The following is a 24076-nucleotide window of genomic DNA, read 5'->3' on the forward strand; positions in this document are numbered from 1 at the left end:
GGGAGTGCCCCTCATTCGTTATCACTATGTACCATAAATAATTCTGTGGGAAAAAAAAGAAATACTGTTTTAAGATATATGATCACTAATAATAAGCTAGACAAAGAGGGGACCACCTACTCTAGCAGCCCAGGGTGTGGTGGTGGGGGATATGGGTTGCTGGAAAGGAACGGGGATGAGGTGAGGACAAATTTGGTGATGAGTATTCCCCTGATTCAATGATAATATGTACGTAAAATACTACTGTGAAAGATATGTAAGCCAATATGATCAAAATAAAAATTAAAAAAAAGAAATACTGTTTTAGAGAATTTGACACTAATGCAAATAAGGTACTGCTTATTACATATTTTTCTACAACGTATATATAGCTTGTCTTGTCCCTTTTTATTTTGGTTCTTGTTTAGTTTTCTCACCTGTTAATATCTGGGATGAGAAGAGGATGGTGGGAGAGAGGAGGAAAGACCACAATAAGCTGAATCACAAAGCACTTCTAGTCTGGAGTTTTGTTACTTGTTCTCTTATTTGTCTTCAATAATTATAGTCAGAATTAGATCAGAGCCAAAATTTCAATTCTAGTCTAGAGCTCATTATCTTTATAAAATAAAATGAGTTTGCCATCAAGTTATAATACTTACGTTTTAGAAGTACAGTTTCATATCTCGATGAAGGTGTATGCCATACCGTAACCCCAACCACACTGTCTAGTACCACCATGAATCAAACTGACCTTCCCTTCCCTTTCCTCCCAGACTTCTTCCCCTTCTCCAATAGCCACCATCATGTGTTCAGAGTCTGAGTTGTTTCAGTTGTGTCTTATTTGTCTTATTTACTGCTTTATATCTTTTATGTTTAATACAGATTTTTATGCTACTGTAAAACATAATACAAAGATACCATGAAACTCCAGTTTCCCTCACTGGCAACACCTCACATAACTAATAAAAGATCAGGACCAATGAATGTTTTTTTGGAAGTGTGATGAGGATGTCCTCCAGGTGATTCTCAGCCCACAGGATAAGTTTGGGCTGAGGATGTGGTGCCACTTGGCTCCTGACATGCCAGGAATTACACAGGTCACCCTGGCAGTACTAGAGGACTGCCAGAGTCACACCCAGAGATGCTTGCAATCTACTGATAATGGTAAATGTGGTGCCCTGTACTACCCTAGAATGAAGAAATCAGCATTAATATGATCCATCCACCATATCCCATTTTAGTAGGGTTTTTTTTTTATGGTTTTTGGGTCACACCTGACTCTATACTCAGAAATCACACCTGGCAGGCTCGGGGGACCATATGGGACACTGGGATTCGAACCACCGTCCTTTTGCATGCAAGGCAAATACTCTACCTCCATGCTATCTCTCCGGTCCACCCATTTCAGTAGTTTTTGATGCTTGTGTGTGTGTGTGTGTGTGTGTGTGTGTGTGTGTGTGTGTGTGTGTGTGTAATTTGACTTAAGTTCTAGAGTTTTAATATACATAGAATTGCATGGTCACAACCATAGTGAAGACACCCACCAGGGGCCAGAGAGATAGCACAGCAGTGGGCCATTTGCCTTGCACGCTGCCAACCCAGAATGGACCCAGGTTTGATACCCAGCATCCCATATGGTCCCCAGAGCCTACCAGGAGCGATTTCTGAGCTCAGAGCCAGGAGTAACCTTTGAGCACTACTAGGTGTGGCCCCAAAACAAACAAACAAAAAAGACACCCACCAATTCCAACCCTCAATCCTGCAGTATTATAGTGGTTGCCATTTTTCACCTACCCCATCCCAAACTCTGACAACCATTAATGATGTCTGCTCAACCATATGTCATTTTAATAATACTACATAAATGGAATCATACCATAGGAAACCTTTGTTTTCACTCAAAATTTTTTAAACTTTATTGGGGTTTAGCTGTAATATGAATTTCAGCTATACAACATAATTATTTCAAATATATATATATATATTGTACTTGTTTATCACTATAAATCTGTCATTCATCACCAGACTTTATTTTTATTTGATGATGAGAAGTTTTTAAAACCAAAGTCATGCTCATTGCTTTACACTTGAATTTTTCCCCAGCCCCTATTCTTGGCAACTTTCCTATATGCAACAAGGTATTAACTAGAGTAATATTACACCCCAGGTCTTATTTGTTTTTCAAATGCATATTTTATTTTTTGATTTCCATCTGCCACTTGCTGATCTCCCATCCTAGAGAATATAATGTTTTTAATCTGGTCTTTAATTGGGGTCTTAGGGCAAACAAAGTTATGCTTGTTCTATAGATCAGAGTCAACATGTATTACTGATACTACAAAAACAACAGTTATCTTTAGTGTTGATGGCAATTTTGAAGATTTGATAGTGCCAAGAAAGTGCATAAGTAAACTCAATGCAATCCAAGAGGTGTATTTAATAAATTTAATGTGGTAATATTCTTTTAAATTTGATATTTTTAGACAGTATCAGGGATCAAACCCAGGGCCTCACACATGCAAGGCAAATGCTCACATTTTGAACCAAAAATTTTGTTTTCTAGATTAAACGAAGCATAAACATCTCAGTATTCTGATATCACAATATTTTTCTTGTTTTAGATGGTATTAACATGTTGCAAGGGATCTCCACCAATGTGAAAATGATATTGTAGCCACTGTGAAGGATATTACATGCCAAGCAGAGAATTTATATATCATATTGCAAAGTTTAAAGTATTTTTTAATTAGGCTGTCACTATATCTTTATGGCAAGGCTGTGGAAATGAAGATCTAATGTTTAATTTTCTTTGCCTGAAAAATTGATGCCAGCAAGAGACTGTTCTTTCTTTCAAAATCCTCTTTTCTCTTCTCTTGATGGCTTGTTTAATATTTTGTTTTAGCTGCATCTTAAAAAGGGCCTTGGTTTGGGGGTCGTTCCTAATTTTGTATTATAATACTATGCTTTACCAAGATGGGCATAATACAGTCATTTCAAGCGTCAGATGTACAAACACTAATCCCTAATCTCACCATCAGTGTGACCTTCTTTTCACCAATGTCCCCAATTTCCCACCCATCACCCTAGCCTGCCTCCATGCAGAAACACACACAAATTTATTCCATATTGTTTGTGACAACACAAAGGCGAGTAGAATTATCCAAACTTAGATCAGCAAGGGTCAATAGTAATCCACCAAGCTCAGTGAACCTAAACAGCAACACAAAAGACTCAGCTAGCATCAACCACACAGCCAGTAAATCCTTAGACACTCTATACATGAAGAGATATTTAAAAAAAAAAAAAGGGCCTTATTTTTTTTCTAAAGCCTCAGCAAGGCCTTGGAGAAGGTGTCTCCTACCTAGCCCTCACCATGTGCTTTTGTGTTCTTTACAGAATGTGAACCAATAGAAGCCATTGCCAAGTTCGACTATGTGGGGCGCTCTGCCAGAGAGCTTTCCTTCAAGAAGGGTGCTTCGCTGCTGCTGTACCACCGCGCGTCTGAGGACTGGTGGGAAGGCAGACACAATGGCATCGACGGGCTGGTGCCTCACCAGTACATCGTGGTACAGGACATGTGAGTGAGCCCAGCAGAAAACTCCCTATGCCTTTCTTGAACTGACGTTGCTCTCAATTGAGAGAAGAGCCGTCAGACTTTGGAGCCAGCCACAGATGTCCATCCTAGTCTCTGCTACGGGGACTCTGGGACCAGTAGGCTTGGGGAGCAAGGGAAAAAGAGAAAAATTAAGCACATTATTGTCATAATGCCCAGAGACAATAGAGATGAGAACCGGAAGGACTGGCTGACAATATGAAGCTCACCATATAGAGTGGTGAGTTTAGTTAGAGAGATGACTACACTATCATGACAATGTTACTGAGTGAGAGAAGTAGAATGCCTGTCTTGAATACAGGCAGGGGGGTGGGTAGGAGGGAGGTGGAGGGCATTGGTGGTGGGAAGGTTACACTGATAAAGGGGTTGTTCTTTTTTGTTATATAACTAAAACCCAACTACAAACATGCTTGTTATATTTATGGCGCTTAAATAAAGTTTTTTTTGTTTTGTTTTGTTTATTTTGTTTTGGTTTTTAGATCACACCTGGCAGCACTCAGGGGACTCCTGGCTCTATGCTCAGAAATCACTCCTGGCAAGCTCAGGGGACCATATGGGATGCCAGGATTTAAACTACCCACCTTCTGTATATAAGGCAAATGCCTTATCTCCATGCTATCTCTCCAGCCCCTCTTTTTTTTTTAAAAAAAATAAAGGTATTTATAATCAAAAAGTAGCAACTCAAAAACAAAAAAAATAAGGTGAGGTGGTCAGAGAGAGAGTACAAGGGTTAAAACACCTATCCCAGTTCACCCCTAGTACCATACATGGTCCCCTAAGCACTGTTAGGGGTCACTTTTGAGCACAGAGCCAAGAATAGTGCCTATGTACCACTGGGCATGGCCTCTCCCTCCAGTAGTAGTAATAGGCTTCTTTTGGTGTTGAGATAACCCAGAACTCTTCTGGCCATACTTGTCTTGATTTGGGGGGGGGGAGGCAGGCGGGGATCTGACTGTTCAATGCTTGGTTCCAGCAGTGTTAGGAGCCACCAAGGCTGCATCTGTAAGTGCTTGTGGGGCCACACAGTGCCGAGAACCAATTTCAGAGACTGTCTCCTTAGCATCTGTGGACTGTTTCAATTCCAAATTCCCCAAAGAGAATTGTTGACCTAAAATCTAAAAAGAACCATCAACTCTTTTTCCCCTCCACTGATGAAAAAGTTTTCATTGAAAAATATCCAAAGAGATGTCAAGATCAGCACTAATAATTAAGTGGGGAAAGTTTACAGAAGCATCCCATTTAAGCCCTAATGTTGTGAGGACAGTATTTCACAATGCAGCAGCAATTCAGAAACAGCTTTTCGAGGACAGAGAAGAGACCACATCAAATTTCTATAGTGAGAAATGATTTGGCCTCCTTTAAGAAAGGTTAAAATTGGAGGTCGGGGAGATAGCACAGCAGTAGGGCATTTGCCTTGCACGCATCTGACCCAGGTCCAAAAGTGGTTCAATTCTCGGCATCCCATATGGTCCCCAGAGCCTACCAGGGGTCATTTCTAAGCACAGAGCCAGGAATAACCCTTGAGCATTGCCGGGTGTGCCCCGCCCCCTCCCCCCAAAAAAGAAAGGTCAAAATTTAAGAAATGTTAAAAAAAGAAATGGTATATGTGTGTTTATATAACCATGCTGTTTGATTTTATCCAAAAGATGTAAAATTCTAGTAATAGCTGTAAGGTATGATGTATGGTAGTTCTTTTGACTAATATATATAAAGGATACTATGTTATGAGGAATCATTTTCCCCTATTTTGAAAATATCTGAATCTCCCAAGTTATCTACAACAAAAATGATTTCTATAATGAAAAGAAAGAAGGTAGACAAGAAAGAGTCTCGCATGCCTTCTCCCATCCTTCCCCTCCAACTCTCAGTTTTCCCTCTTTCAGGGATGACACGTTCTCGGACACTCTGAGCCAAAAAGCTGACAGCGAGGCCAGCAGCGGCCCTGTCACTGAGGACAAGTCTTCCTCCAAAGACATGAACTCCCCCACCGACCGACACTCCGACAGCTACTTAGCCAGGTCAGTAGGGCTTGTGGGTCAAGCCTGTGTTCTGCCCAGCTCCCCTGAACCCCATTCCCTCACCTCATACTTGCTCTGCTGCCCACAATGACCCCATCTGCTTTCTCCCTTTCTCTGAATGTCCAGGCAAAGGAGAAGAGGAGAGCCAACCCCTCCATCCAGGCGTCCCGGCCGAACCAGTGATGGCCACTGCCCCCTTCATCCCCCTCATGCTCTTTCCAACTCCTCCATTGACTTGGGGTCCCCAAGCCTGGCCAGTCACCCCCGGGGCCTGCTGCAGAACCGGGGCCTCAACAGTGATAGTCCTGAGAGGCGGCGCCGGCCAGGCCATGGCAGCCTGACGAACATCAGCAGGCATGACTCCCTCAAAAAGATTGACAGCCCCCCCATCAGGAGGTCCACATCGTCTGGGCAGTATACGGGCTTCAATGACCACAAGCCACTTGACCCAGAGACTATCGCTCAGGTATGAGGCCAGGTGTGCGATGCCTGGAGAGGGACAGAGGAATTGATAGAATTTCCTCTCTCTATGTATGTTTTTTTAACTTTGTTTTTGAGGGAGTTTGAGGATAGGGGAAAGAGCCCCCCATCAGGGGACTGGCATTGAGGGCATTAGCAAAATTGATTCTGGAGATGGCCCTGGGGAAATATTTGTGACTGGATGGGCCCTGGTTCATGGTTTAATATTGATTTAAAAAGAAACATGACACACCAGGGAGGTAGCTTAATAGAGTGAGGAAGAAGCCTCATAGCCCAAGACCACCAAATCATTGGAGAATCACAGGTCTGGAAGCAAACGCCTACGAAGGAAATAATCCGCACACAGTGAAGGGGGTAAAATAGGTTCAGGAACTCCAACATGCATGCCTTCCGCTCCTAAGAAGGGGAAGTTCAGTGGAGGAAAGCAGGAAATGCAAGAGATGGTTTTCCTGAGGTCTTTATTAGGAAGCACCAGACAACAGCCTGGGGTGGAGAATAGGGAGGAACCTGGTTTATCCAGCAGTGGAGCACATGCCTTGTTCCTCTACTGAGTGGGTCCCCACATTATTGGCACCACTGGATGGGATTCCCCCATTATTATTATTTTTTCATTTTTTGGTTTATGGGCCAGGGGTTACTCCTGGCTCTGCGCTCAGAAATTGCTCCTGGCTCAGGGGACTATATGAGACTCTAGGGGATTGTACTGCAGCCCATCCTGTGTCAGCTGCATGCGAGGCAAACATCCGACAGCTGCACCACCTCTTCGGCCCCATACTTTTTTTTTTATTTCTTAAAAAAAAATGGGATGTTGAGGCTGAGGATGTGATTCTGTGGTAGAGTATATACCTCCCATGTGCGAGGTTCTGAGTTCAATTCCCTAGAACCACATTAATTGATAATTAGTAGAGAAAGACATTCAAAACCACTGGAGCTTAATCAGAGAAATTTTGAAAGAACAGGAAGGACTAGCCCTGAATGACCAGGTCAGAGAGACAACTCAAGGAGCTGAGTGCTTCTTTGCATGTGGGAGGTCTAGGTTTGATCTCTGCAACATATAGCATCCTCTATGCACCACCAGGAACAACTCCTGAGCACAGTATCTGCAGTGCCTTTGCACACCACCAGGTGCAAACCCCAAATGGAAAAAAAAAAAAAAAGGACAAATTGATAGAACTGAGCAGAGAGCCCTGAAATAGAAAATCTTCAGTATATGATAAAGATGGTATTTGAACAGGGAAATAATGGATAAGAAGTAAACTGCTAGTTGAGAGAGTTTACCAGGGGTCTCAACTCAATTTACCTGAGGGCCGCAGGAGGCAAAGTCGGGGTGATCCTTGAGTGCAAAGTCAGTAGTAAGCCTTGAACATTGGGGGATATGACCCAAACAACTAAAACAAAACAAAACAAAAAAAAGATTCCTCAAGGGCAGGGCCACAAAATGTTGTACGGAGGGCCGTTTGCGGCCTGCGGGCCGCGAGTTTGAGACCCCTGACCCTGCTTCATGTTTGTCTTCCTGTGAGAGCAGCAAAGAGTGAGTGTGTTTTTTGTCTAAGGACTGGACTAGACATAGTGAAAGTGAAGTCATCTTAATGAAATTTCCTGCTGTTCTCCTTTTTTTTTTTTTTTTTTACCTCTGCTTCTTTTTTGCAGCAGGGGCATCCGAAAATATGTGCAGTGACAAAAACAGGGAAGATTCATGACTTACCATTTGAGAAGTCTAAATCACATACCTTCCAGCTATCATTTCAACTTAAAAACTAAATAGACCCTAAAGTGAATGAGGCATGAATGAAGCAAACATGGAGACCTTAAAGAAACATACTTAGAGAAAAGTGAGGTGGGAGGAAAGAAAACACACACACACACACACACACACACACACACACACATACACACACACACACACAGATAGAGACACATACAGACTGTGAGAGAGAATAGAAGAGGAGAAAGAACACAGACTTCCCTGGATGTGCAGAAGTCAGATTCTGTTGTTTTTTTTTTTGGGGGGGGTGTGGAGGTTTTTATGTTTGTTTGTTTGTTTGTTTGTTTGTTTGTTTGTTTGTTTTCAAAAAGGTTCTGAGGCAGCCCACACTGATTTCAGCATCCTAACCAAAAAGGGCTTTGGATAGCTAATTAGATTGTGCAAATAATTTAATGTGCTTATAAAATGGAAATAAAGTTTTAAAAATTAAAATTTAAAAAATCAAAATGTTACATGCTCAATGATTTCTCAATAACAACAACAACAACAACAACAACAACAACAAAGACTTGACTTGAGTTTCTGTATTGGAAGCCCTACACAGGTCCCCTAGAGACCTATTTCAAACCAGCAATATTTGACTATAGCTAAACCTAATGATTTGAGAAATCCATTAGAATCACTCCTTATAAGAAGCAAGTGAAACAGGACTAAGGTTTGAAAGACAGAATAAGAGGCTGAGGGAGTAAGGAGGCTTAATAAAGTCTTTTTAACCCTTTTACTTTCAGACCCAGGAAATCCTATCATTGTAAATCATAGGAATGAAAACTCAATAGCTAAACCAGGCTCAACTCACCCTCTCTAGGCCAAATCCTTGTAAAAACAAATCCATATGTTCAGCATCAAATAGAAATGATTTTCACATATGAAAATAATCACTTGAAAAATGATGTCATCTCACACAATGGCTTCCAGCTGTGTCCCTTATTTATCTTTCCATCTCTCATCTTCAGATTTTCCCGTGGAGACAAGCAAACCTGCCATACAAAAAATACGATGCTCATACAAAAAATATATATAGGTTCTTTCAGTAAATGAATCAGTGGAGTGTTGGATGATTTTTTTTTTTTTAGCTACAGAATGTGATCTTCATATCTTAGTTCATTGATTAAGTAAACCTTTATAGAATACTTAGTTAACGCCAGGTCTTATGGATGCAAAATTGAATCAGTAGCTGCCCTACCTACCTGGACTGTTTCCAAGACAGCAAGAGAAGAGTCTGCAGAATTCTGTTACTGTTGGGCAGTTCATAAGGAGTGTGCACAAAGTGAGCAAAGGATTCCTGTGACTCAATCCTGCATGAGCAGTAGTAGTCTCCTCTTGCCCCATCTCACCAATATTCTGGCTTTTGTGTGTCTTGTAAAAAATAAAACGTATGGGCCCGGAGAGATAGCACAGCGGTGTTTGCCTTGCAAGCAGCCGATCCAGACCAAAGGTGGTTGGTTCAAATCCCAGTGTCCCATATGGTCCCCCGTGCCTGCTAGGAGTTATTTCTGAGCAGACAGCCAGGAGTAACCCCTGAGCAACGTCGAGTATGGCCCAAACACCAAAATAATAATAATAATAATAATAATAATAATAATAATAAATAAATAAATAAATAAATAAATAAAATATACATAAACAGAGAGATAGCTCTGAAGGCTGGAGGGCAGTCCAGATTGGTGTCTGATATTCCTTTATCCACCAAGCACCATCAGGAGTGGCCCCAAGCTCTGAGACAGAAGTCATTAAGCTCTTCTGGGGATGGCCCCCAAAATTTAGCTTTTTTGGAGCATCTGCTTTGCATAAGGGGAGCTAGGTTTAATCCTTGGCATTGCTTGGTTCCCAAAGCCCTGAGCCAGAAGTAGACACTAAATACTTCCAGGTATATCCTGAAACAAACAAATAAAAAATTCATAAAATTTTGCGTCTTGGGGCCGGGTAGGTAGCGCTGGAGGTAAGGTGTCTGCCTTGCAAGCGCTAGCCAAGGAAGGACCACGGTTCGATCCCCCGGCGTCCCATATGGTCCCCCCAAGCCAGGGGCAATTTCTGAGCACATAGCCAGGAGTAACCCCTGAGCATCAAACGGGTGTGGCCCAAAAACCAAAAAAAAAAAAAAAAAAAAAAATTTTGCGTCTTGGGACTGGGGAGATAGTTTAAAGGGCTGGAACACTCTGTCCTAGGCTTCACATTATTCTCTGAACTACTGGTTGTAGTCGCTAGCACCAAGCCAGGAGAAAAGTCCAAACACTTTTGTGGGTGCTACAAAAAAAAGAATTTGCACAATATTTGGTTCCTGAGATCAAACCAGAGTCTCATGCATGCAAAACATTTATTTGCTCTACTACTGAGCTGTATCCCTGACCCCACTGCTCATTTTTATCTTTTTTCTGTATACAGTTCAGTACAATATATTTACGTTGTAGGGAAACATTTCTCCAGATCATCTTAGGGTCAGAGGAAATAGCTCCAGGGACTTGCATGCTTGGAATACAAGGCATCTGGATTCTATGCCAGCATCAAATGGTCCCTGAACACCAAAGCACAAGTAGACACCCCATATAACAGCACTTCCAGTTGTGGCTCAAAACCTAAATAACCAATATTTCTACCTAAGAGATTCTGCCCATTAAAGAATAATTTCTCCTTTCCCCCAACCCCCAACACTGTTCTTCCACTCGCTGGTTCCAAGAATGTCACCATTTCTTGTAAGTGAAACCATATGGCATTTGTCCTTTCTGTGACTGACTTGTTTCATGTAACACAGTGATCTCAGAGATCATCCATAGCATATGATGAGATTTCTTTCCTCCTTCAAAAAGTAAAGACTTTTGGAACTGGAGAGATAGTATAGCAGTTAGGATGTTTACCTAGGTTTGATCCCTTGCCCCCAACAAGGTTTCTCAAATCCTGCCTGGAGCGATCCCTAAGTACAGAGCCAAGAGTAAGCCCAGAGTACCATCAGCTGTGTCCCAGAAACCCAAAATAATTAAAAATAGAAATAAATGGGGCTTTTTTTTTTTTTAGTGTTCTTGGGCCAGAGCCAGCAGTGCTTGGGAGACTATGTAGTGTCAAGGATTGAACCCAGATTCTGACACATGCAAGGCAAGAGCTCAGTTCTGGGTCATATTCCCAGCCCCTCTACACCTTTTTAAAACATGTATTTTAATCTCCTTTTTCTTTTATGAAATAAATTAATGAATAATAGAAAAATGAAGGGTTCTAAATATAATAAAAGAGAAAAAAGGAACAATTTTATCATTTTACTTTCTATATTTATTAAATATTTTATCTTTGGGTGGTATAAACAGCTGCGTTCAGGACTTCTGTTTCTGAGTTCAAGGATCATTCCTGATGTGTCTCAGGGGACCATGGATGCTGTCAAGGATTGAACCCAGGTCAACCTCCTGCAAGTCAAAGACCTTACCTACTGCGCTGCCTATCTGGCCCAATATTCTTCTTTTAAATCCCTCCACCCCTCATCTTTCTCTTTGTTGTTGATGTTGTAATGAGCAGGAGTCGTGTGCACATCTGGCCATGATGGCCACGAGTAGGAGGTAGGGGGAGTATACATCTTGTTTTCTGCAATGCTTGTACACTCGGGGCTCACATAGCCAGCTATAGTGCTTGCATACTCAGTTGCAGGTCTCTCACACTCAGCTATGTGCTCACGTACTCAATTATGGTGCTCACCAAGGTTTGCACTCCTTTACTTGGAGTATTCACACATGTGCTCACCAGAAGTCACATTTCCTGGCCATGGTGCTTACACAGCTTATGATTTATTTGGGGGGGGGGGGGGGAACCTTCCCTGAAGTTTTAAAAGGCTACTCTCCTGGGTCATCTTGATAGAGCTTAGGGAACATTTGGTACTGAGAATTGAGCCCAGACCTTCTACATGTCCAAAATGTGCTCCATCCCATTGAACTGCTTCATATATATTTTCAACCTGCATGGGTTGTCTACTTTTTTGTGGTGTTCATACCCACCTGGTTGTAGTGCAACCAACAATCATTTGTGGGATCAGGGATCACTGATCTGCCAGGATCAGATCCAGATCAGGATCAGAGCTGCCAGAATCATGCTTAGCATGCGTGTCGCACAAGAGATTTGAACTCATGACCATGTATATACCTGCAAGGCAAGTGCACTATGCTTCCAGGAAAGGAATGAATATTGAACCAATCAAGTGTATTGAGTTAATGCTTGACTGCACTAGACCATAAATGAAATGTTTTCACCTACATGTAAAACTGACAGATAGGAGGGAGTGTTGATGTAAAAACATTAAGTCAATTAGCTTATTTTCTTACAATCTGTAATGTTTTTAAATTCTCTTGACAGTTTTATTGACGTTGAATACCAATAAATTCTCTAATTTTTAACACAGTTTTAGAGAAATATTATGCTGAGTGAAATGAGCCAAAGGGAGAGACACACAGAACAGTCTCACTCATCTGTGGGATTTAAGAAAACATAAAAGAGAGTAAGGTAATAATATCCAGAAACAATAGAGATGAGGAGGTCTAAAAGGATGAGCCCACAATATGAAGCTTACTACAAAGAGTGTTGAGTGCAGCTAGAGAAATAACTACACCAGCAACTATCATGACAATGGTAGTGAGTGAGAGAAGTAGAATGCCCGTCTTCCAGACAGGGGGTGAGGGAGGAAGGAGGTGGAAACATTCATTGGTGGCCGGAAGGTTGCACTGGTAAAAGGGGGTGTACTTTTATGACTGAAACCTAACTATAAACATGTTTGTAACTATGGTGCCTAAATAAAGATATTAAAAAGTAATAAAATAATTTTAAGTAAAAAAGTTAATAAAGATATTTAATATCACTAATCTACCCAGAGAGATAGCACAGTAGTGTTTGCCTTGCAAGCAGCCGATCCAGGACCAAAGGTGGTTGGTTCGAATCCCGGCATCCATTATGGTCCCCCGTGCCTGTTAGGAGCTATTTCTGAGCAGACAGCCAGGAGTAACCCCTGAGCACCACTGGGTGTGGCCCAAAAACCAATATCACTAATCTATAAGGAAGTGCATGTCAATAAAAGGCCTCTTGTAAACCATTTAAAATGAATAAAATTTTGTAATAAAATTCTCAAATAACTTCCTAATAGCTGTCCTTTTATTTGGGATAACAACAGTATTCCTGGGGTTAGAGCAATAGCACAGCGGTAGGGCGTTTGCCTTGCACTCGGCTAACCCGGAACAGACCCAGGTTTGATCCTGGCATCCCATATAGCCCCCGAACATGCCAGGAGCTATTTCTGAGTGCAAAGCCACGAGTAACCCCTGAGCACTGCCAGGTGTGGCCCAAGAACCAAAAATAAAAGAAAAGCATTCATTTGATAGTATTTTCTATTTTAATTTAATGGTCTACATATAGTAAAAAAAATTAGTATTAATGTTCTTAGCTTGAATATTGAAAGTTATGATTGTTAGTACAAATATTGTTTGTACTATCAAATTTTTAATTAATTATATTTACATAATATAATTTAATCACTAACTTCTTCCTCATCATTGAAAATATATGTGTTTCTTTATTCTTGGGCATTTTGAACCATATCATGTTGAGGGACCTCCTGAACTGGATTTCCATTTATTTTTCTCTTTAGTTTGGGCTTGCTGGAAAGCTGTGACCTGACGGAGGCTGTCCAGAGCAGAATTCTGGCCTTCATCTTCTACTTCTTCAGTTTCTTCTTTTGACTCAGGAATTTTCTTCTTTTTCTTTTCTCTTTCTTCTTTGGAGGTTCATATTCTCCAAGCATATTTTTGAACAGACTTAATTTAAGTGTCCACTTTCCCCACATTTATAACACTTAGATTTATCCTAGATAGTAGTCTTGTCTTTGGATAAACTCTGTTGCTCTCCCATTGTCAACAGCAATGCTTGCTTTTATCGCTCTACCAAGTAAATATTTATTGCTCTGGTTCAGTTTTACAGTCTTTCTCCAAAAACAAAACAGATGCAACCTCTTTACTCTTCCTGGTATCTTTATCTTTCATTATAGTAACTTTTACAACTTTGCAATACTTGGAAAAGATCTGGTCTAAGACATTGTTGGTCAGGGAAAAGGGCAGGTTGGAAACATACATAATGTTTCTACTTGGGGCCAATACCTCACTGATTTTTTTAAGACCTATGTTCAATTCTTGGGATAATATTTAGGGCAATGAATATTATTTTTAATAATTTTTATTGAGACCAATGTGAATCACAAGTCTTTCAGTTATATATAAGGTACATAGTGACAGTGAATTAGGGCAATTCCCACCACCAATATTGACCTCCCTCAGTCCCTGTTCCCAGCATGCCTCCCATACCACCACCCTTATCCCCCTGGACAGTATAACAGATCCCTTTTGTGTATAGCTTGCTGTAGCTTGGGACTCTTTATATATATAAAGATATATGTGTATCTATCTTTATTTAAACACCTATATTACAAATATGATTGTAGTTGGGTTTCAATCATATAAAGAACACCCCCATCACCAGTGCAACATTCCCATCACCAATGTCCCAAATCTCCCTCCTCCCCACCCCCACCCCCACCCCCGCCTGTACTCAAGACAGGCTTTCTACTTCCCTCATTCATTCACATTGTTATGGTAGTTCTCATTGTAGTTATTTCTCTAACTGCACTCATCACTCTTTGTGGTAAGCTTCATGTCATGAGTTGGACCTTCCAGCCCTCCTCTCTTTTGCCTCTGAGAATTTCTTCAGTCAGCTGGTCAGGGAGCTTTGAAGAGTGGGAGATGTCTGTTAACTATGGCTCATTCCTGATCATCTCTTCTTGTATCACAGGGTCAGAAAGAGGTAAAGCACAGGAAAACACAACCACAGAACTATTTCCTGGCTCACATTAGATTCATAATCAGTTATTTTTATTGAAGTATTACAGTTCACAGTCAGCTTTAAGGTTATTGTTTCAATGCAAGGCTACTTCCAGGATCAGTATCTCTCCACCTTGGCCCAAGATCCTATCTTTCCCTTGCCTTTGCATCCTCAGTTCATTCATAGTTGTGTTGGCATAAATCAATCTGCTTGATTCAGATTCCTTAAGTGATCCCATCACTGGTATTTTTTCGGAATAGAGGGGGAATTCTTGATCAGATAATTTTAATTTCTTAGTACCCAATGTACATTATTTGCATGTCTAACAAAAACAACACTGAAAAGAATTATTTTGAGCTTAATTAAAATTAAGGGCTAGATTATAGGCCCAAGTTATCATCAATCGGATTTCCAGTATATAAGTATATGTTAGATATTCACAAGTTGACTAAATTGCAGAAAATTCAGTGCAAATAAATGATTTGGTGAAAGGTAACTTAGTAACATTTGGTGAAAGGTAACTTAGTATGTCTTGCCCCTGTTCGCCAAATGATAATAATGCTACCTAACCTTTGTGAGGCTTAAAATAAATAGAAGGCCAGTATGGAGTAGCACATATGGTTATAAGTGTAAGACCTTGAGTTTGATCCCTGGCACTGTCAACATCTTCAGGCACAATCCTTATCACCATAAAACAAAGAAAAAACTTAAAATACAAATACATATATGTAAATCATAAAAAATGCTGTCTATAGTTCAGCACCTCTCCCCATCTAAAATTTGACAAATTAGGGCTTAACCTGAATTCACCAAGGATTTATTTGAGCCAAATAAGTGTGCTCAAAAATTGCTAAGGGAGGGGACCTGAATTTTTATTCCTATTCACATTTATTTTTTGAGAAATTATTGCAATATGTAAAATTATCATTTATTATAAGTTGGATTAGCATGTCATGGCTTAGTGTATAAGGTTGAAACCACCAAATGGCTATGAAATGCCTTAGAATGGAAAGTATGAAATACGGCATATGGTTCCATGAGCCATTGTATCTTGGTCTGTGGAATATTAAGAGTCAAAATGGGCCAGAGCCAAAACAGAGCAGTAGGGCATTTGTCTTTTATGAGGCTGACCTAGGACGGATGCAGGTTCGATCCCCAGCATCCATATGATTCCCTGAGCCAGGAGCAATTTCACTACAGAGTCAGAAGTAATCCCTGGACACCGCCAGGTGTGCCCCCCCAAAAAGGGAATGAAATAAAGGAAAGTCAAAACAGTTGTGGGGATGACATTGTTGGTACTTTTCATGATGATTCTGAGTTTAAACTCTCGTGCTTATGGCCATCCAGTTTGCTTCGAAATCAAGCATATGGGCACTTAAACTTACTTCTAATTATCAGTCTGTTCTCTCTGGCTTTTGTTAACAGGACATTGAAGAAACAATGAACACTGCTTTGAATGAACTTCGGGAACTGGAGAGACAGAGTACAGCCAAGCACGCTCCCGATGTGGTGCTGGATACCCTGGAACAAGTGAAAAACGCCCCCACCCCTGCCACGTCCACGGAATCTCTCAGCCCTTTGCACAACGTCTCCCTCAGGAGCTCGGAGCCTCAGATTCGACGTAGCACCAGCTCCTCCAGCGACACCATGAGTACTTTCAAGCCAATGGTGGCCCCCAGGATGGGCGTGCAGCTGAAGCCACCAGCCCTGCGGCCCAAACCTGCTGTTCTTCCAAAAACAAACCCTACTGTAGGACCGGCCTCCTCTTCCCAGGGTCCCGCAGACAAGTCTTGCACAATGTAAAAACCTGTGCAAGGCCACTCGGAGGAAGTGATTTTAAAACAGAAACCGGATTAGTGACCAGAGTCAGTGATCCATAACTTTCCTTAGTTTTTGTGCTTAGAATAACTGGAGATATTTGGCTTTTCTATGTTCTCGAATGTAATGTCTGAGACTAGCTAAATTTAACATGGGCATTTGTATTTTGTAATTTCCTTTTTTTTTTTTAAATAACTGGACATATCTTATGTCATTTTAAGGACAATAGAAACACTTAGACTTACTTGAAAATCCAATGCTGCAGCGTATGTGATGAAGGCCGTACTCCTCCACATGGCCCAGTGCTTCGAAGTCAGTGTGGCCCCGGGGGAGCCCAAAAATCCCAGGGACTAAAGGCACAGGAATCAAGGCTCCAGATCTGGTGGGAGGAGAGCCCCCATGACCTGTGACACTTGGGGTGATGACTGACAATGACTTCTGATTACTACAGTGGGGACAGAGTCCAGCTCATGCCTAGACCTTCTGCTGTTCCCGTGGGAAGTTTCCCTCCCAGATTGCTTCTTTTCTAACCATCATTTCCTGGGTCCAGGTTAGAGACTTCAGACTTTGGGGTAGGGGGACAGAACCTCTGCAGTTACTGTTTGAACTGAATCTTCGAAAGGAAACCACCCTCCAGAACTATCTCTGGGTCTCCTTTCACAAGTCCCACCATATTCCAGAAGATGTCTGAGGCCATCCCCTGCATTCCTAAAGGACCAGGACAGGCTCATGTTTAAGACGTTTTGGTTACAGTCCTCCACCACCACCTTCAGATATCTGTTTAGATGCCTCAAATACATGTAGCACCCCTAAATCCTTGTGCTCTCCTCATGGAAATGGAGAAAGCCAGTAGCACAGATTCTTGGTTCACTCAGCCTTCTGACTTGAATTCCAACCCGTAGCTGCAGTTTGCTGATCCTCTGTAAGACCTTCTGCGCCTGAACTAGATTCCCCAGCTCTTCAGTTCGTCTCTTTGAGCCAACCTAGACCAGGCCATGGTTCTTGAGTCAGAGCTATTCCAGGCCAGCAATGGCAGGATTCTCCCATAATTCCAGGGCAACTGCCTTCCACTTTGGCACCCTTGTAACTGATCTTTTGGTTTTTTTCTTTCTCTTTTTTCTACGTGGTCTCTATATAACTCACTTCCGCTGAACTCCATTAGAGTTGTCTTTGTCTGATCTAGCCCGGGAGACTTTTCTTTTAGCCTATATTTAAACGTCATATTCAAAAAGTTGCTTTGACTTTGTTTGAACTAAGGTACAAATGGCCACTCTTTATCAATAGTAGTTTATATTATTTGTCAACTGAGAATGTTGTATTTACTCAAGCATTGAAGTGACTTGACTGATGGCTGACATTTTTTTGGTTTTGTTTTTGAGAATAATGGATGGTCTAGAATGTTCTTTTCCTTCTAGGTTTGGTTTTAAATTTGGCAGTCCACACTGCATGCCCACCTAAGACTTCCGCACTACAGACTTGAATCTATCAACCTGTTGGTAAATCTTAAAGAATGGAAATCTCTATGAAAAATCAAGATCGTTACTTTGATCTCTACCTCAGTTTGCCAGTCTGGTCAGATTAAATGAATGAGCTGTTGTTACTTTGAAAGTCACACTGCTGATTGCTTACCTATGGCCTAGTTTCACAAATGAATTGAAAATGGATTTCTTTTTTTTTTCCAACTCTTTCTAGGTATAGTTAACTTTCAAACCTCTGAATTTTTAGCATCATCCTTATTGTCCACTTAGAGAACAATACCAACTCAGTTTTCTGCCCAATCCTCATAACCTCTCTTTGCCCCAGATTTCAACCTCAAACCCCAGAGAGACCCAACTGACTGAGTTCTGACTAGAATTCATCCTTCCAAACAATATTCTCCTAGGAAATCCAAATTGTACTAAATTATTTCCCTGTTCTTTCTGGAGTTCACCCAGCTATATGATCCTTGATCACGAGGTGGAGAAACAAAAGCAGAGACTCAAGGTGGAAATCATCAGGGAGAGACTGAAGGACACATGAAGCCTTTTAAAAATTAAAACCAAAAGGATTCTGAAAAACCATCTTTGATGGAAGAGGGAGATGTCAACAAGGAGATCAAAAGAACAATGTGGGTTTTTTTGGTGTTGTTTTTTTTTTTGTTTGTTTTGTTTTTTTGTTTTTTGTTTTTTGGGCCACACCTGGCGATGCTCAGGGGTTACTCCTGGCTGTCTGCTCAGAAATAGCTCCTGGCAGGCACAGGGGACCATATGGGATACCGGGATTCGAACCAACCACCTTAGGTCCTGGATCCGCTGCTTGCAAGGCAAACACCGCTGTGCTATCTCTCCGGGCCCAAACAGATGTGTTTTTAAGTGTACTATCTTGTGGGGAAAATCTTCTGTGAGCTTTCTTAGTTTTCCTGAGCTTTTCCTGTGAGCTCATTCCTTCTGATCTCTCTCAGGCCTGTATCTTACTTCCAGTATTGAGAGCTGGAATGGGGTATGGGTATCTTTCCCACCCCATCCTACCCTAAATAGTCTCTTCTGCTTTGGCAAACAGGGCCCGAGTTGTTCTAGCCACTCATATTTCCCAAGGATGTGCCTTCCTCTCATCACTCCCTCACTTGCCATATCTGCTCTTTTAGACCCCTGTTGTCACCCCAAAGTTTGTATTTTTAGTTGTTTTGTTTGCTTGGAATTTCTGTTTGCCTTTTTGTGTGTGGGGAGGGGATCTGTTCTTGTTTTCGGCAGTTCTCAGGAAGGAGGCGATCTCAGTATGAGGCAGGACGCAAGGAGGACTCATCTTTCCGTAGTTTAGCAAATGTCGGTGGATCCCAAGTAGCAGCCAGTGAGTGGCCTCTTCTCAAGGGACGTGAAATAATATCCTGTCAGTTCCTGGAAAGTTCTGGCTGCTGAGGGGGGGTTGCCTGGTACAGGACTTTCCTGAAAGCCACTGGGGAGGCCTGCTTTGGGAAGGTGGGAAAACTCAGGAGTGGGGAGAAAAGAAAGAAAATGAGCTTCTGAGACATTCCCTTGTCCTCCAGGCTCTCTCAGTCTGGGCATTGATGCTGAGAAGGGGCCCTGTGGTGGCTGAGTGAATCACGATACCCACAAAATCTATGTTTCCATGTGCGCTGGGTCTCCATGAATGCTCCATGGTCTTCCATGGATGCTATGGGACTAGCTTTATTAAGTTGGCCCTTTGGTTTTGGTAGGGGGCTTTGAGGGGGTAGATTGTTAGGAAAAGAGTGAAAGATACATAGACATACACATTTTTGAGGTCTGTAAATTATTTCAGCCTGTTGAAAAACCCTGTCAGGAGCCTCAGTGTTTTTGTTCAGGTTTCACCCATTTGACACAACACAGAGTGACTGAGGCACCTGGAGATCCTTCAGTAGGATCCCACTAAAGCTATTGTGGAGTGCAGGGATGGCTAGCCATGGACATGAAGGAGGGCCAGAGGTCTCCTTTCTCAGCTCAGAGTTTGCTCTTTGTACTTTTCCCAAAATGGGTTTATAATTGATGGAAAATAGAAGGCAGGGTAGGGTTGGGTGGGAGTGGGTCTCCTTAGCACTTGGTAATGACCTCTAGCCTCAGAGGTCTATGTACCGAAGAAACCTTAATGTGATACTTAAGCCCCTGGAATACAGTTAAGGAGCAAAGAAGGCTGTTTGGGGGTTAGAAGACTTCCCTTCTGGGGCGATGCCTGTTGATTCCCAACTGCAGCAGCAGCCACCGTGAATGCAGGAAATGCTCTTGGAACCAAGTCTCATTGAGTCATCTACCACAGCGACCCCAAGTCACAGAGCCACTTAGAAGTAAAGATGCTACTATCCACATGTCAATAAAACTTCTTACTCCTGGCCATCCCCTGAACTGAAAACCCAACCCCCAGCTGGGCTGGGGTGGGGGGGAGATCCCAACCGAGTGAGTGAAGGGTGATTAACATAGGGTCATTTGGATCAGCAAAAGAAACTGGAAACTGAGCATTCACTTACCCTGATGTAGTTTCTTTCTTAAATAAAAAATAAAAGTGGTATAATCGAGATGGGTACCTGTATCTTTAAATTATGTAGGGAATTTTGTATGTTTAAAAAAATTGTACGGGGTTCCATTATGCTTATCATAGACAACTGTTTAGTACAAGAAAAATCTTATAAGTCGTGCATTTGTGAATGCCCCCCTTAGAGCATTCATCCGAGTTCAGTGTGTAGTGTGATGGTTCTTATAGATGTCTAAAGTGTAGTACGTGGCTGTGGAACAGGAGCGACTGCCATTTACCAACAGACTTAGGGTGACTCCTGCCCACGTAATTAAATCAGTATTGTCCTTTCCTGTCGGTTTGATCGATTGCAGTACTGGTAGCTTCCTGCTTTGTGACTGTTACCTAATTGTGTCAATGTACATCTGTAGTATGTACATGTGAAAGTGCCTTTCTATTTTAGAGGAAACTTAGCCTTGCTCTGTACTGTTGCCCTGCTCCCTTTCCCTCTCCCAGCTCCCCGCCCCAAATCTTGCTGCCCACTGGAAGGGTTGGTCTCTTCCTCCACTCTCTCCTCAACTCTCCATCCCCACCCCATCCTGTGCCTAGGTGCTCAGTATCTCGTCCTGCATCTTTGTCAGTCCTCAGAAGATCTCCTTTTGTTTTGTTTTTCTCCTAGTAGAGGTGACTGTGCCTTTCCTGCCCCCCCAAAGTCAGGCCCCACCCCACTCCTCAGCTTCCCCAGTGTTCGCCTCTGCTCTCTGTACTGCCTCTGACCATGACTTTCCCTCCTCCTGGAGGCGAAAACCAAGGGGGATGCTTTCATAGTTCTGGATGAAAAAGAAAACAAAAAAAAAAAAACACTTTTGTTAATCTGTTGTGATAATGCACTTTTATGTATAGTACTGTACATTTTGGCATGTACCATTCCAGGCTTCAGTATCCAGTCAGTTCTGTTCTTCAAGCTGTATCTTTATAATAAATAAGATAGCTCTGGCTGCCTTTGTCTGCTTCTGATTTGCGGTGGTTTCCTTGGTGCTGTCCTTTTCTCTTTCTAACCACTCTGCCCACCCCTAATCCACAGAGGTGAGTTCCATTAACTAAAGTGGCAACTAGTTGTTATTATTTAAAGCTCCCTCATTTTTTTTTTGTTTGTGACTTTAAAAATGAGGCTCCACTTTGAAGCCATGGTTTCTAAGAGGCATGTTTTGGAAACCCCTGAGTAAAGGGAAGGAGATTGGGGACCAGAGAGACTACAATCCCAAATACACAGCAGATTGAAATATTTTCTTTCAGAAGGATTCCTTGGCACGGTATACCTTGACAGGCCGATCTTCAGTTTCATTTGAATAAATTGAAATTCAGTCCTTAGGTAGAGACTATATTTAGAATTCCCCCACGTATTGATATTTTTCTCTTCAAACTTAAAAAAGAAAACCTGACTCTTGAAATCTCACCATATATAACAGCAGTGTGCCAGATTGAATATTGATAAGAGCTGTGGAATTTTTTAAAATGACATATGAATTGAGGGGGAAACTACATACATAAATGTGCACAAACCATTGTTGTGAAAGTTTTACCACATAAATGATGGTGCAAGGCATTTGCTATGTAGTACAGCCAAGCCTGGTACCATGCTTGATAACACATGTTCCCTAAGTACTACATGGAGTGATCCCTGAGTCCAGAGCCAGGAATAGCCTCTGAGCATTGCTGGATATGACCACAGATGACCAAAAACAAATTATCACCAAGTGACAGATGTGTTTTGTATTCAGATCAAGAAATTATTAGTACCCCAATGCCAAGCTCGTGCCTCTGCACAGTTAAATCGTACATGATGGCTTGGCGGTGCCTATAATTTTAACTTTCTATGAATGGATTCAATGTACAGATTTTATGGCTTCCTTTCTTGAAATTTTCCATGTTGCTATACAGTAGATAAAATTCTATTTGAGCTGTTGTATAGAACTCTAATATGAATTATAATGTCCTCAATATTTATAATTATAGCATTTCCTAGTTAAACTTTGGCACTGACATGCAGAAATATTTAAACATGAACAAATAAAAATTTTAAAACATCCATTAAAATGTTTCCCCCACAGTGTAATGATTGGAGATGGGACAGACACTGGAGGAGGACCAGAGAGCTGAATGTGATGGTCCACCAGGACAAAACAAACTCTGGGATTGCCCTGGACAGACCTGATGACCCCATCTCCCTCCCTGCTGCCCTCAAACCCAACACCTCCACCTGACACCACCCTCCACATGTGTACCTTCAATCTCACCTCCCTCATTCCTAAATTAGCCACTTGTGGGTGTAGCTGACTGTCAGCTCCCACCACGAAGATGTCAGTGCCTTGTTACTGTATTTGGGGGATGAGGCGTAAGGAAGTGAAAATTTTTGGCTTCCACTTTGGGTGGAAAATTTCCCTACTCAATCTTTTTTTGTTTTGGAACACACCTGGTAGTGCTCAGGATTTAATCCTGGCAGTTCACAGGAGACTGCATGAGATGCCAGAGATGTAATCTGGGTCAGCCATATGCAAAGCAAACACTCTACCGCCATCACTCCAGCCCTCCATCTTGATCTTAAAAAAAAACCAAAATGTTCCTGGGAGATCAAAGACTGGCTAATTCCATTCCCTGAGCTGCCTTAATACACTCTGGAAAGACCTCTGTGGTCTTCAGTAGCTTTTTATTTGTTTCTACAGGAAGGGTAGGTAAAAGATCTTTCTTCTTCAACTAAAAACAAAAGCCCAAAATGTGTTTATTAAGGTTGGTCCTCATCTGCTCAGGTAGAGAACTGAGGTCAAAGAGTGTGTGTGTGTGTGTGTGTGTGTGTGTGTGTGTGTGTGTGTGTGTGTGTGTTGCACTAGTCTTTTGTATTTAACATAGACAAGGAATCTCATGTGAAGCCATTTTCCTCTGAATAAAAGTGTAGAGAGGCCAAAGAGATTGTACAGCATGTAAGACACTTGCCTTCCACATGGCCAACTCAGGTTTAATCCCCAGAAATCCATATGGTTCCCAACCCCATCCCCACCAGGAGTGATTCCTGAATGCAGAGCCAAGAATAGCCCCGGAGCATTGCTGGGTGTGGCCCCCAAACAAACAAGCAGAAGAAATGGAGACCCATTTCTGACCAGGGAGAGTCAGAAAGCCCGGTGGTGTGAAATGATACAACAATGTAATACTAACTTGAAAGGAGATTTGTTGCTCAAAGACTTGCATAAACTGTAACTTGTTTTAAATGGCCAAGATGTGAAGATAGTGCTCAGTCACAAGCTAGCATGTTTAAGTCCCTTTGTTCCATACCTGGTACCACCTGGTCACCAACTGATAGAGCCCTGTGACCCGGATAAAGAAACATGGGCCACATGGTCAGGATTTGTGACACAATTCTGTAAATTAAAGATTAGTACTCCATTAGTAATTGAATACTAACAGATAAAATAAGAAAAAAATGTTTTAATAATCTAGAAATATTATAGAGGTTAGGGCACTTGCCTTGCATGCAGCCAACCCTGATTTAATTTTTAGTGCCACATACAGTGTCCCTAGTACCACCAGGAATAAGCTCTGAGCACAACCAAAGGTGGC

General features: G+C 41.8%; 1 protein-coding gene and 1 pseudogene across 2 annotated transcripts in view; one reads left to right on the forward strand and one right to left on the reverse strand.

The window, feature by feature from the left end:
* The window catches only part of SRGAP1 (SLIT-ROBO Rho GTPase activating protein 1), a 340351-nt gene extending 323397 nt beyond the window's left edge, over window positions 1–16954 (forward strand). For both annotated transcript variants that reach the window (XM_049782733.1, XM_049782732.1), the window contains exons 19-22: window positions 3376–3556; window positions 5476–5610; window positions 5737–6076; window positions 16112–16954. In XM_049782733.1, coding sequence (XP_049638690.1) covers window positions 3376–3556; window positions 5476–5610; window positions 5737–6076; window positions 16112–16489 — 1034 coding nt within the window. In that variant the 3' untranslated portion in view covers window positions 16490–16954. The remainder of the gene's footprint in view (window positions 1–3375; window positions 3557–5475; window positions 5611–5736; window positions 6077–16111) is intronic.
* On the reverse strand, window positions 13344–14924 carry LOC126022895 (zinc finger CCHC-type and RNA-binding motif-containing protein 1-like; annotated as a pseudogene).
* Window positions 16955–24076: the final 7122 nt, after the last annotated feature.

The sequence above is a fragment of the Suncus etruscus genome, chromosome 11 (genome assembly GCF_024139225.1).
Source record: "Suncus etruscus isolate mSunEtr1 chromosome 11, mSunEtr1.pri.cur, whole genome shotgun sequence".
NCBI lineage: Eukaryota > Metazoa > Chordata > Mammalia > Eulipotyphla > Soricidae > Suncus > Suncus etruscus.